Raw genomic sequence first — 12,175 nt, 5'->3', positions numbered from 1 at the left:
CCAAGCCACCCGCGGGGCCTCACCGGACGTGGGGTTGGGCCCACTTCCACAGTGCACACACACACGCCCACCCCGGCTGATCCCAAGCCACCCGCGGGACCTCACCGGACGTGGAGTTGGAAAGAGACACTGGCCATCAACTCTCATGAGCTGCTCCGAAGCGTCCCCGGCATGCCACCTTCCAGAGTGGCCCCTCGGCCACTGGAGCCCTTCGCTCTGTCCCCGGGACAAGCCCCATCGCCCCTGAGGCTTCTGCCCCCAGACACAAGGTACTGCACCTCAGCGTGGGTCTTGATCAGAAATCAGATCCCCGAAGGTCTCAAAAGGATCAGGAGGGCCCTTCGAGAAAGAGTCCTTCCCGCGCGCTCGTCAGGAGCTTAGCGCGGAGCAGAGACAGACGTCCTTGCAGCTCCGGCTCCAGCAGCGGCCCCGCGTCAATCTGACCTCAGGCACTCCTCCGCCCAAATCAACACACAGATCTTACCGCGCGTTGGGACTGTTCTAAATGAATATCTTACATGTATTTACTCACTTAATCCCCACGAAAACTCTGCTACACGTTACCCTTCATCATTATTCTCATTTCGCAAATGAAAAACGCTACCAAGGGGAGACGGCGCAGTCAAGGTCCCTGAGTGGCACGTGGTGGCACCAGCACAGAGCTGCCACTGCGCCGAGGTGCTGCTCTAAAGAGGCAGCAGGGGCCTCCACCCTTCTGCGAACTGCCCTGGGCCCCCAGACACGGTTCAGCAGATGCCCCCACAGCAGGGGACACGGCTGCCTCTTGTGAACGTAGCTTCTGTGAGTGTCCCCTGCTCAACCACGACGCCCTCCAGGTGGAGGAACCCACAAGCAGGGTCTAGCGGGTGCCTGGGGAAGGATGAACAGACGGTCAGAACGGGTCGAGGTGCGCTTGCTGCAGAGAACCAGGGCACGCTTCTGCCTCAGGCCACTCACTCCCGCTGTCCCCTGAAGGTTGACTTTCCGACCTCTTCCCAAACCGTCTCCGATCAGAGACAGCAGGGCTCTGCCCATGCCGCATGCCACCAAGGCCCCCTGACCCCAGGCCATGGCTCCACGGGTGGCAGCCCAGCCTCCCGGGCTCCAGAGCGCCGTGCCACACGCAGAAGGGAGCCAGCTGTCCCAGCGCCAGGCCGCCGTCACTGCTTGATCACAAACAGAAACTGCAGCTCGGGGGAGTCAGGGATTGGCCAACAAGTCCCTGTTGGGGCACAGCCTCTGGCTGCCCCCGATCAACAGGAAACCTCAGCATGCTTAAGTTGTTTTTAAAAGGGCAAGTCAAACAAGAGCCATCCCACGTGTGCCGGGGCACAGACGGGAGAAACTCGGTGCCCAGCCAAGTGCTGACCAGAGACCCTGGTCAGCCAGGAGGTGTGACAAGGGTGAGCCTCGGGGCTCCGCAGGGTGGGCAGCGCTAGCGCAACCTGCCAGGCTTGAGCCCGGGGAGAACCCGGCCACGCGGGACCAGGCAAGGCCTGCGGCCCCTCGCTGTCCTCACAGAACCACGGGTGCGAGGCCAGCTGTCCATCCTGCAGGCCAGTGAGGGTCTGGCCCGTGTAGAGGGGCCTCCCTAGGTGCCCTCCAGGTGGGTCTAGTGGTGCCTGGGGAATGACGAACCAACAGTCAGGACAGGTCAAGGAGCGCTCACTGGAGAGGATAACTCTGTTTCAGTGACGCCCAGTCGGAGGTGGGAGAGACGCCTGGAATCGGGGACCTTATCATGAGCTTGTTCCTTCCATAAACACTCCGTGAGCACCGTGAGGTACGAGGCCCTGCTCGATACGAGAACAAACAAGAGGCAGACGTCCCCGTCCTCCCGAAGCGCCCGTTCTGGCCGGAGGCAGCCAGCGCCCACGGGCCGCGGGGTCTCTCAGGCAGCTGTTCACACGGCCTGCGGCCGCATCTCGGCCCACGTTCGGAGAACCTGCTCCCTAGAGCTGCATCTCCCCCACCTTCAGGAGAGGGTTCACCAGGCCATGAAGCCACGGCCACCCGGGGGGCAGGGGACAGAGAGACCGGCTCCGGTCTGTTTGCAAGCTTGCCGTGCTCTCAGGAAGGGTGATTCTTTACCCTCCCTCAGTAGTTCAAACACAGAGAAAGCCTCCCGAGTTAGGAACTCCTGCTTTAACTGAGGTTTGGTTTTTCTCCTCTGGTTAAAGACAAAATAGAGAAGAGCCTGGCCTTTCCCTTCAAAGGCGCCGGTCCTCAGATCTTGGCTGATCTGGGACCCAGAGCTGCAAGCCCCTCTCCCAGGCTCCCCACACAGGCCAGGCCCCACATGCCCCAGAAAATGGGGGTGAAAAGGGGGCCTGCCACGTGCTCTGCAGCCCGGGATCAGGACTCATCACAGAGAAGGCGGCGCAGGCTGACTCCGCGCTCACGCCCCCGCCCCAGGCACTCGCGGTCCCCAGAGATGCCCGCAGCCCCCTCCCGACACACTCGCACCTCGATGTGCTCACGGCCTCCAATGCGCGCACGCCCCGAGGCTCACCTGAGGGCAGAACTCCCTGCATCTCTCCGCAGGCTCCTGATCCTACGCCTTAGCGGGAATGCGGCCACGGGCAGAGCCACCGCACTCTGAGCTGCCATTTCAACCCCTCAAAACTGTTTAAACTACATCACAGGGTGTTGTACCAGGCACATGAGATTGTGGACGGGACATGGTGCCATCGATTGTAACTGCCAGTGCCCGTGGTAAGGGCCGCGCCAGGTTCCCCAGGCCTGCTGCTCTCAGCAGAGGCACACGAAGGTCAGGCCGTGGGGCTGAAGTTCCAGCAGAGCCGCTGACAAGTTACGTGACTTTGAGTAAAAAATCTTCTCTAAACCGCGGTTTCCGCACCTGTCAATGGAGGCCAAAAGGACACCCCTTTGCCTCGGGGGACTGTCCTTCGGGGACGGAGATCATACGCCCGCACGCTGAGCTCAATGGCCAACGCCCAGGACTCAATCTCGGCTTACTACGAAGAACCGCTTGGGAAACGTTTCCGAAGACTCTGCCTCTGTCCTTGGATTTGAACTTCTGGGGCGGGAGGGGAAGGACTGAGTGAAACACGGTGGCGAGTTCTTCGCAGCTCCCGCATCCAAAGGCGCCCCCTGAATCTAGGCGGACCTGGCGATTTGCTTCCATGAACAGAAGAAGGTGGAAATGGGTTTTGTCTGGGTTCCGAACTTGAGGACTCCAGAAGCCCTGCAGTCCCCGCCCACACAGACGTGGAGTCGGAAAGCCCGCCCGTCCTTCAGAGGACGGGAGCCACGCGCCACGCACCTGGACCCCTCGGCCAACTGGCACACGAGTGAGGCCATCCCGACCCAACCGGGCAGCGAGCCCAGTGAGCGCGGGGACCCCGGCAGAGGGGCCGCCCGGCACGCAGGGGGGAGTGAGGAGGAGCGGGCGGTTCTGAGCCGCGAAGCCTTTGGGTGCTTTGCCAGCAGGCGTGAGGCCGGGCACTGGTGCCCACACTGCGGCGCACGACTAGCCAAAGCCACACCCACGGGAGAGGGCGTGAGGGTAGGAAGACTGGAGACGGTGCCTGCTGGGGCCTCCAGGTTTCCCCTCCTGAAAAGAAGCATCTACAGGGCCCTCCTGGGCCTGACTCCCCCGAGACCTCTGGGTGACAGAGAGGCCTCCTCTTCCGTCCGCAGGTCCTCTGTCAAGAGGACCAGCCCTCAAGGAACTGCGCGCGCTTCGGGCTGTCTCAGCGCAGCGGCTGAGTGGGCTCCGCATCTGCGAAGGACGCGCACGTCTGCGACCAGGACAGACCGGGGACAGTCCGTGTTTCCCCAGGACCCGACCGCAGCACACCCCCCCAGGCGAGGCGACACCGCTCTCGCCCAGGAGAGACTGTTTTCTCCCCGTGCAATGCTGGGATGTGTCATCAGAAGCACGTCTTTGGCCTTCACTGCCCTCTCGGAGTTCCCGAGTCCTCAGACTCTCCTAAGGGTTGAGGACGAGAGCTGTCTTTCGCTACGCTGATGAAGTGACTGTGGGCCGCACCCAAGGCCGGCTGCCAGGACCAGTGATCTTGCCATGGGGCGGGGGGCGCGAGGGGGACCACCAATGGCTTGATCCACACGACCCCCGAAGGACAGGGTTCAGGGAGCTTCCGGCGGGTGCATTGGAATCCTTCTACCTGTCAGCACGCCGGGTCCAAGCTCCGTGGGGACAGAAGCTCCTTTATGAGACAGCTCACATATGTGTCTCTGGCTGCGGACTTGTGTCCTCTGAGAGCCTCTGGAATACGCTGGTAACCTAGTGAGTAAACGGGTTTCCCGAGTTGAAGCCCCCAGCTGACACCGCGGGACAGAGATGAGCCTTCCTAGCGCGTCCCCCCGAACTGCAGCCGGTGGCCTAATAAAGGACTGTCGATGGCTTAAGCCACCACGTTTAGGGCCGTTGGTTTTGCAGCGAAAAGTTACCAGGCCGTACTGACCACATCACCCTTCGCTTCTCGCAAGCGTCTCAGGCGACCGGGGTCCCAAGGCCAAAAGCCCTTAAGGGTGGTGTGCCAGAGCCAGGACAGGCTCTGCAAAAGCGCCTTTCACCCGCAGCCCTACTCTCCGGAGGGCCTCTTCTCTGCAGGCTCTTACCCTCTTCCGGAAACCTAAGGCACAGGGCCGGCTCTGGACCCACTTTGGCAGCGGGAGCTCACGATCTCTTCGGATTCCAACATACCACGAACTGAAGCCTCTTTTGCACGGAAACCTCCAAACGTGAGTTCGAATTATAGTTCCACCGCGGATGGGCTATAGAAGGGTTTGGGTTTCTCACACATAACATCAAGCAACTGAGCTAAATGAACCCCAAGGTCCCCTTGGTTCTAACAGTCCGAAGCATGATGTACTGGGCCTCCAAAGAGTCAACTGAGGAGGGGGGTGAGCCTACACAAATTACTCCCCTTCTGGGCACTAGAGGATCTGTGCCTTTGAGGCGCTAAACCAAGAGCTCTCATCGTGAGCGCAGAGACGAGGGGGCCCTTCCTGAACGGCCAGGAAAAGCCCTGGGTGGAAGGAACGTTTGCGTCCAGACTGGCAAGTGTAGAGTCTGCCTCGGAGGCAGTGAAAGATAAAGGTACAAAGAAACCAGAGATTCCTACAAACGCCTTATACACCAGACCAGGTCTGACTGCACCCACAGAGGACGGGCGCTTCTGCGCAGAGAGATCCCACGAGAATGTCGTCCCATCAGACGGAAGGGACAGGAGCGCGGGGCTTGCGCCCCTCCCCTCGTTAGCTCTGCGTCCTTGGGAAGCAGCTCCCTTCTCGGGGACTGTTACCTCATGTGCCAAACAAGTGGGTGAGACTGAATGAGCTCGAAGGCTTCTTTTCAGCTCGGACTTTCTCAGAGTCTAGGGACTGAATGGAAAGGGAATCCCAAGTTCTCAGGCCCCCCGTGGACGGGCCTAAGTTCGCAGGCCCCCCGTGGACGGGCCTAAGTTAGGACTCAAGTAGTACAGGAGGCTGTGCTCTCGGGGGCTGTGCTCGCAGCCATCAAGACGACTGGCCAACAGTTACTGTCTTCTAGGTGTCAGACCTTGTTTCCGACTCGGGGGGAGAGGGAAGGAACTCAGCCAAAGTCCTTGACCCCAGGAAGTCTACACTGTCACAGGAGCCCAAGGTTCCCACACGCATGTCCAGAGGCAACGTTCCTGGAACGCACCTGACAGCCTCTACTTGCAAGTCACAACCACCCAGCTGTTGGGGCTGCATCGTGAAGAAGCCACTGAGGACATCGGCAGGCAGGACACGTCTTCTGGAAGAGGCCCTGCTGCCTGCCGAGTCTTAAAACATAAGTGAAATACCCCAAGAACAGCAAGTGGCAAAGTTCACCCCGTCGAGGGAGCTGAATTAGCTCTAAACATAACACCGTCTTGTTTCCAAGTCACCAAGCTGCTTCTAGCCCCACCCAGGTCATCGACGCCAAATCGTAAAGCCGGACCTCCGGAAGTCAGAGGAGCTTTGAGAGTCTTCCCTCCCCCCCCAGAAAGGGAAGCCATCAAGTCTAAGGAGCTAGAGTGGGAAGGGCCTAGGGAAGGGACAGCAGGCTGGGCTCGCCGACAAAGAGACGGGAACCTGCTCCAGGAGCCCAGACACAGCAGAGGACAGAAATCTGGTGGGCAGATGAAAGGTTCAGACGCCCTCCTCCTACACATCCCGCCCCATCGAGGCAGCGCTGCAAAGGAAAGGGACGAGCGTAAATCAGCAAGACACCCATAGCAACCTAGTAATGACAGGAAATCCAGGACCTTTACCCCAAACTGGCTTCCGGGTGGCACCCGGTGAAGTCTTATTCAAACGGAGGCTGCAGCCTGGCATGTACCTACCTGGGCAGGTCCCCACAGCCCCTCCCCCCGCCTCCGCCCCTGCCCTTCTCCATATATTCCCTGCCCGCAAAGCTAGATACAAACGCCCCTCGGCATCCCTGGGCTCCTCTGCCTCCATATGCAGGTCCTCAGAGAGCGAGGGAGTCCAAGGTCCCGCCGTCCAAGACTCAAGCACCACTGCACTCCCCGACCAAAGCGGCAGCCACACCTGGAGTCCTTTCCCACTGGGGCTCCTGGGCTGGCAGGGATGAAAGGGCCCAAACATACCCCGGAGCCCAGCCCCTCCGGGGAGAGCCCACTGGCGACTCCCTAAATGAACTGCTGACTGACCGCCCCACTCAGCCCAAAGAACGGCCCCAGACAGGGCCGGGGGGATGCAGCCAGACACCCACCAGAGGACCACAACCAAGCCCAGCAGCAGCTCTGACGGGGGAGTAGCTCCACAGGGGCCCAGGACTCCGTGCAAACGCCCGACAAGGCGGGGAGGGCGCGGGGGAAGCGGGAACGTGGCGGGAAGGAAGGGAAGCCTCGAGGAGAAAGTGCTTTTTCAGGCACATCGGAGGCTCAGCTATTTAGGAACCCCGTGCATCACGCTGTGACGGCGAGCACGCTGGGAAGTGAAGGGAAGCGTGAGTTTCAGACATTTAAAACATGCAGGTCTGGACTCCAAAGAGAAACTCAGGCACCTGTCAACCCCCCCAGCTCTGCTCCGTGACGTCACAGAAACAGCATCTCCCACCCCCACCCCCCAGTGGAAACCGGAAGAAAACATGACAACTTGGAGCTGAGGGCTGCATGTGGTAAATTCTAATTCAGCATCTAAATGTGTGCCTTCTTTTAATTGAAGAATAAAATGGCTCATCCACACATAATGCTTAGTTCGCCCTTATAGTCTCACATCAAAAACTGGGGACCGTAATTCCAGTCTCCACCTGCCAACTCGCCGCAGGCAGACGGCCAAGGAAGAAATGCCACCAGCCTGGGGAGAGGCCGGCACAGCGGCTCCCGAGCAGCAGACAAAGACTCCAAGACCTGGACCTGAGTCTGCCTTGGCCACCAACATGCTCGGGGGCGTCCAGGCTTTCCACCCGCTGGACCCAAGACGGCGTGGGTCCTCGCCCTTCTCGGCCTCCCCCAGATTCTCGGCGGGGAAGCCAGTTTGCAAGCAGCTCCGTCCAGGTGAGAGAGGGCAGGTGGGCAGCTTTTCCAGCCCTTGCTCCCGCAGAGCAGCTATTCCATCTGTTTAAGCCCCGGGCGCTTGCGGGCTGACCAAGTCAAAACCTACCAATTTCTGCTCTGCTGGCACAGTCCACCCAGGACGATTCAGCTGGGACAGACCCTGCACGTGTGGGGCACAGAATGCCTCCTGTCTCCGTCACACCAACCCTCCTCAGGGAATGCCCGCTGGGCCCCACTCTTCCAAGTGTATCTGGACTCCAGCTCCGAATAAACCAAACATCTGCCACTACCTCTGGCCAGACCGAGTGTCCACACGCCCCTGAACCCATCCTGCTACGGTGCAGCCAGATCTCCAGGAGGGAACCAGCTTAGTCCCAGTCTACAGTGAGGGTCCTTTGCATCAGGATCCACCGAGGGGCTAAGGCTCCAAAAGCCACATCTTTCCACCTGAGCTTCAGCAGAAGGGGCTATGGAAGGTGAGTGGCTTTAAAGAAAGGGCTTCTTGCAGGCCTTGACCAAGAAGAAGCCCTGGCGACGGCTGGACGTCCACCTGCCAGCTTTGGAAGCTTCTATCCCATCACAGGAGGGAGCTAACACCTCCCGAGTGGCTTTTTGCCAGACACGATGCTGCGCGCTGACACATGCTCTCTCCCTTCATCCTCACAGAAACTCTGCGAGACAAACACTCCCATTATTTTACAGATGAGCCAGCAGAATTTGAGCGGGCACAAGAAAATGCCCTGAGACCACTCTCTTTGGTAAGCAGGTAGAGCCTGGCTCTCAGAACCACGATGCTCATCACTCGCACGCGGCAGGAATCCAGTCCAGGACCCAGGTCGTCAGGGGTCCTGCCCCCTGGGGAGCCCCTGCTCCCCTGCTCACCTGCTCAGAGTCCCCCGAGGGGCCTTAGTGCCCCCAGCTCTGTGGGTGAGGCCGGAATTCTTGTTGGCGGTCATGGTCATTTCCGCTCTCTGCAAACACAGAGCCCTGCGAAGAAGACAAGACCTGTTAGCCAGCTCCCATGGGCACCAAAGCACCGCAGACGTTTCTAGGGGACCTCCTGCGGTTTGCAGCAGGAACCACGTTCCCACATACGTGTAATTTCATGTGCTATAGCTTAGGGGCCTCAAGGGCGCCCTGATCTGTGCGGAGAAGGAGGCTGTGAGCTGACAGGGGACGCGTAAGTGCGCAGAAAATGGTGAAAAACTCGGTCCCGTCCCGCCTCTTCTCATCGCTCAAGCTGGAACTCCTCAAACTTCTGGCCACATGGCCTTTGTGAATCTGCCGTATTTGTATCCCTCCTAAACAACCATTTATGATTTTTCTTGAGTCAACCTAAAACTGACTTTTCTTAAAATGTTTAACCCTGTTCTGAATAATCATTCATTCGACAAATACTGAGTGCCCACGTCCTGGGCACTGCTATCCAGCGAAGAATGAGACAGCCTCTGCTCTCATGGAGCTTACGTCCTCGTGCAGGGAAGCAGACAACCAGCATGCACGTGTCACGTGTGTGTGTGTGTGTGTGTGTGAGAGAGATACATAAGTGCACATCTGTGTGTCATATGTACGGTGATAAGAGGGAGGGAAAAATGAACCAAGGTGGAGGGAGAGTGAAGAAGCTCTCATTTTCCACACGACGTTCAGGGCAGAACAGCTTAACACGGTGACAGGTGAGCCACCACCACAAGACCAGGAGCTAGCACACTTTCAACACCCATTAAAATAAAGTTAACATACTGTTTTTGCTTTTGTTTTTGCAGTTTTTTCTTGTTGTTGAATTCCAGTCATATAGCGTTGTGGTCAGAAAAGATTCTTGATATAATTTCAACTTTCTTAAAGTTGCCGAGGTTGGACTTGTAGCCCAGGATGTGATCAATCTTAGAGAGTGTTCCGTGTGCCCTGGAGAAGAATGTGTATTCTGCTGCTTTTGGATGGAATGTCCTATACATATCTATTAAGTCCATCTTGTCTAATGCGTCATTCAGGGCCTGTGTTTCCTTATTGATTCTCTGTCTGGATGATCTGTCCATTGCTGTAAGTGGGGTGTTGACGTCATCCACTAAGATTGTGTTATTGTCAGTTTGTCCTTTTAAGGTTGTTAGCAGTTGCCTTATATATTGTGGTGAACCTATGTTGGCTGCATAGACATTTAAAATTGTGAAATCTTCTTCTTGCTTTGATCCTTTGATCATTATGTAGTGACCTTCCTTGTCCCTTAAAATAGTCTTCATTTTAAAGTCTATTTTGTCTGATATGAGTACTGCTACTCCAGCTTTCTTTTGATCCCCGTTTGCATGGAATATTTTCTTCCATCTTCTCACTTTCCATTTGTATGTGCCCCTAGAAGTGAAGTGGGTCTCTTGAAGACAGCATATGTATGGGTCTTGTTTTTGTGTCCATTCAGCCAGTCTGTGTCTTTCGGTTGGAGCGTTTAGTTCGTTAACATTTAACATTTAAGGTAATTATTGATATGTATGTTCTTATTGCCATTTTATTAATTGCTTTGGATTTGTTTTTGTTGCTCTTTTCCCTTCTACTCCTGTTCTCTCCTCTTGTGGTTTGATGACTATCTTTAGTGTTGTATTTGAGTTGATTTTTCGTATTTGTTGTGTATCAAGTGTAGATGTTTGGTTTGCAGTTATTCTGAAATTTTGATACAAGAGTCTATATGTATATGAGATTGTTTTAAGTTGTTGGTCTCTTAATTGCAAGTTCATCTCCAGTGTCCCGCATTTGTACCCACCTCTTCTCATGATTTCTGATTTTGGTGGTATAATTGTGCATGGATGATTTCGTATCTTTACTGTATATATACCTTTACTGGTGAGCCTTGTCATTTGTGGCATTTTTGTTTCCTGTTGCTGTCTTGTCTTTTCTGCCTAGAGAAGTTCCTTTAGTGTTTGTTGTAAGGCTGGTTTAGTGTTGCTGAATTCTCTCAGCTTTTGCTTATCTGTGAAGGTTTTGATTTCTCCTTCAAATCTGAATGAGAACCTTGCTGGGTAAAGTAATCTTGGTTGGAGGTTTTTTCCTCTCATCACGTGAAGTATATCATGCCACTCCCTTCTGGCCTGCAGAGTTTCTGCTGAAACATCTGCCGATAACCTTATCAGGGTTCCCTTGTGTGTTAATTGTTTCTTTCCCCTAGCTGCTTTCAAGATTTTCTCTTTGTCTTTAATTTTGGTCAGTTTGATTAATATGTGTCTCGGGGTGTTCCTCCTTGGGTTTATTTTGCATGGTACTCGTTGTGCTTCCTGGGTTTGAGTGAGTGGTTCCTTTCCCATGTGAGGAAGTTTTCGGCTATTATCTCTTGGAATATTTTTTCTGTCCCCTTCTCTCTCTCTTCTCCTTCTGACACCCCTGTAATACGGATGTTGGTGTGTTCCACATTGTCCCAGAGTTCTCTGAGGCTCTCTTCATTTGTTTTCAATCTTCTTTCTCTTTTCTGTTCTGCATCCATAATTTCCACTGATCTGTCCTCCACCTCACTTATTCGCTCTTCTGCCTCCTGTATTCTGCTGTTAGCTGCTTCTAGTGAATTTTTTATTTCAGTTATTGTATTCTGCATCTCTTCTTGCTTAAGTTTTATATCTTGTATCTCTTTGCTCAGTGTTTCCTGTAAATTATCCATCTTTGCCTCCAGTTTATCTCCAATGTCTTGCATCATCTTCAGTGTCAACAGTCTAAAGTCTTTTTCCTGGAGGCTGAGAATCTCCTGATCACTTAGCTGTTTTTCTGGGGTTTTTTGTTTCTCCCTCATCTGAATTATAGTTCTCTGTCTTTTCATTTTTAGAGGGTTTTGGTGTGGTGACCTTTTACAGATAATAGAGTTGTATAAAGTTAATATACTTAATGTATTTAAGTTCTTACAAAGTAAAGAATGAATGAACACGTACCATATACAGTTAGTTAATATATCACTATGTTTGAGGAAACACTATCTTATGCTAAACTAATGAAAGGAAGAAAAAGGTTAAAACTTGAGGGTGCATCTACACTAGAAAGGAAGAAGTAAAATTATCTCTTATTTGCAAATGGTATGATCCTGTATGTAGAAAATCACAATTTCACTAAAACACTTTGGGTTTTTTTTTTTTTTGGCTTTTTGCCATTTCTTGGGTCGCTCTCGAGGCATATGGAGGTTCCCATATGGAACTAGGAGTCCAATCGGAGCTGTAGCCACCAGCCTACGCCAGAGCCACAGCAACACGGGATCCGAGCCGCGTCTGCAACCTACACCACAGCTCACGGCAATGCCGGATCCTTAACCCACTGAGCAATACCAGGGATCGAACCCGCAACCTCATGGTTCCTAGTCGGATTCGCCAACCACTGTGCCATGATGGGAACTCCATAAAACACTCTTAAACTAAGGTATAAAGTCAAGCAAGTTTGCAGGATATAGAGTAATATTTTATTTATTTATTTATTTTTGTCTTTTTAGGGCTGTACCCACTGCATATGGAGGTTCCCAGGCTAGTGGTGAAATTGGAGCTGTAGCCACCAGCCTACTCCATGGCAATGCCAGATTTGAGCTGTGCCTGCGACCTATACCACAGCTCATGGCAAAGCCGGATCCTTAACCCACTGAGCAAGGCCTGGGATTGAACCTGCATCCTCATGGATATTAGCCAGAGCCTCTGAGCCACGATGGG

General features: G+C 54.5%; 1 protein-coding gene across 4 annotated transcripts in view; it reads right to left on the bottom strand.

Moving 5' to 3' along the window:
• Positions 1 to 12,175, bottom strand: part of DENND2B (DENN domain containing 2B) — a 141,823-nt gene that overhangs the window by 29,767 nt on the left and 99,881 nt on the right. For all 4 annotated transcript variants that reach the window (XM_047752519.1, XM_047752520.1, XM_047752518.1 and 1 more), the window contains one exon: positions 8,403 to 8,507. In XM_047752519.1, the coding sequence (XP_047608475.1) occupies positions 8,403 to 8,482 (80 nt within the window). In that variant the 5' untranslated portion in view covers positions 8,483 to 8,507. The remainder of the gene's footprint in view (positions 1 to 8,402; positions 8,508 to 12,175) is intronic.

Source organism: Phacochoerus africanus, chromosome 11 (assembly GCF_016906955.1).
Source record: "Phacochoerus africanus isolate WHEZ1 chromosome 11, ROS_Pafr_v1, whole genome shotgun sequence".
NCBI classification, from domain to species: domain Eukaryota; kingdom Metazoa; phylum Chordata; class Mammalia; order Artiodactyla; family Suidae; genus Phacochoerus; species Phacochoerus africanus.
Note: the sequence above shows the minus strand (reverse complement) of the source record. Positions and strands in the feature narration are given on the sequence as shown.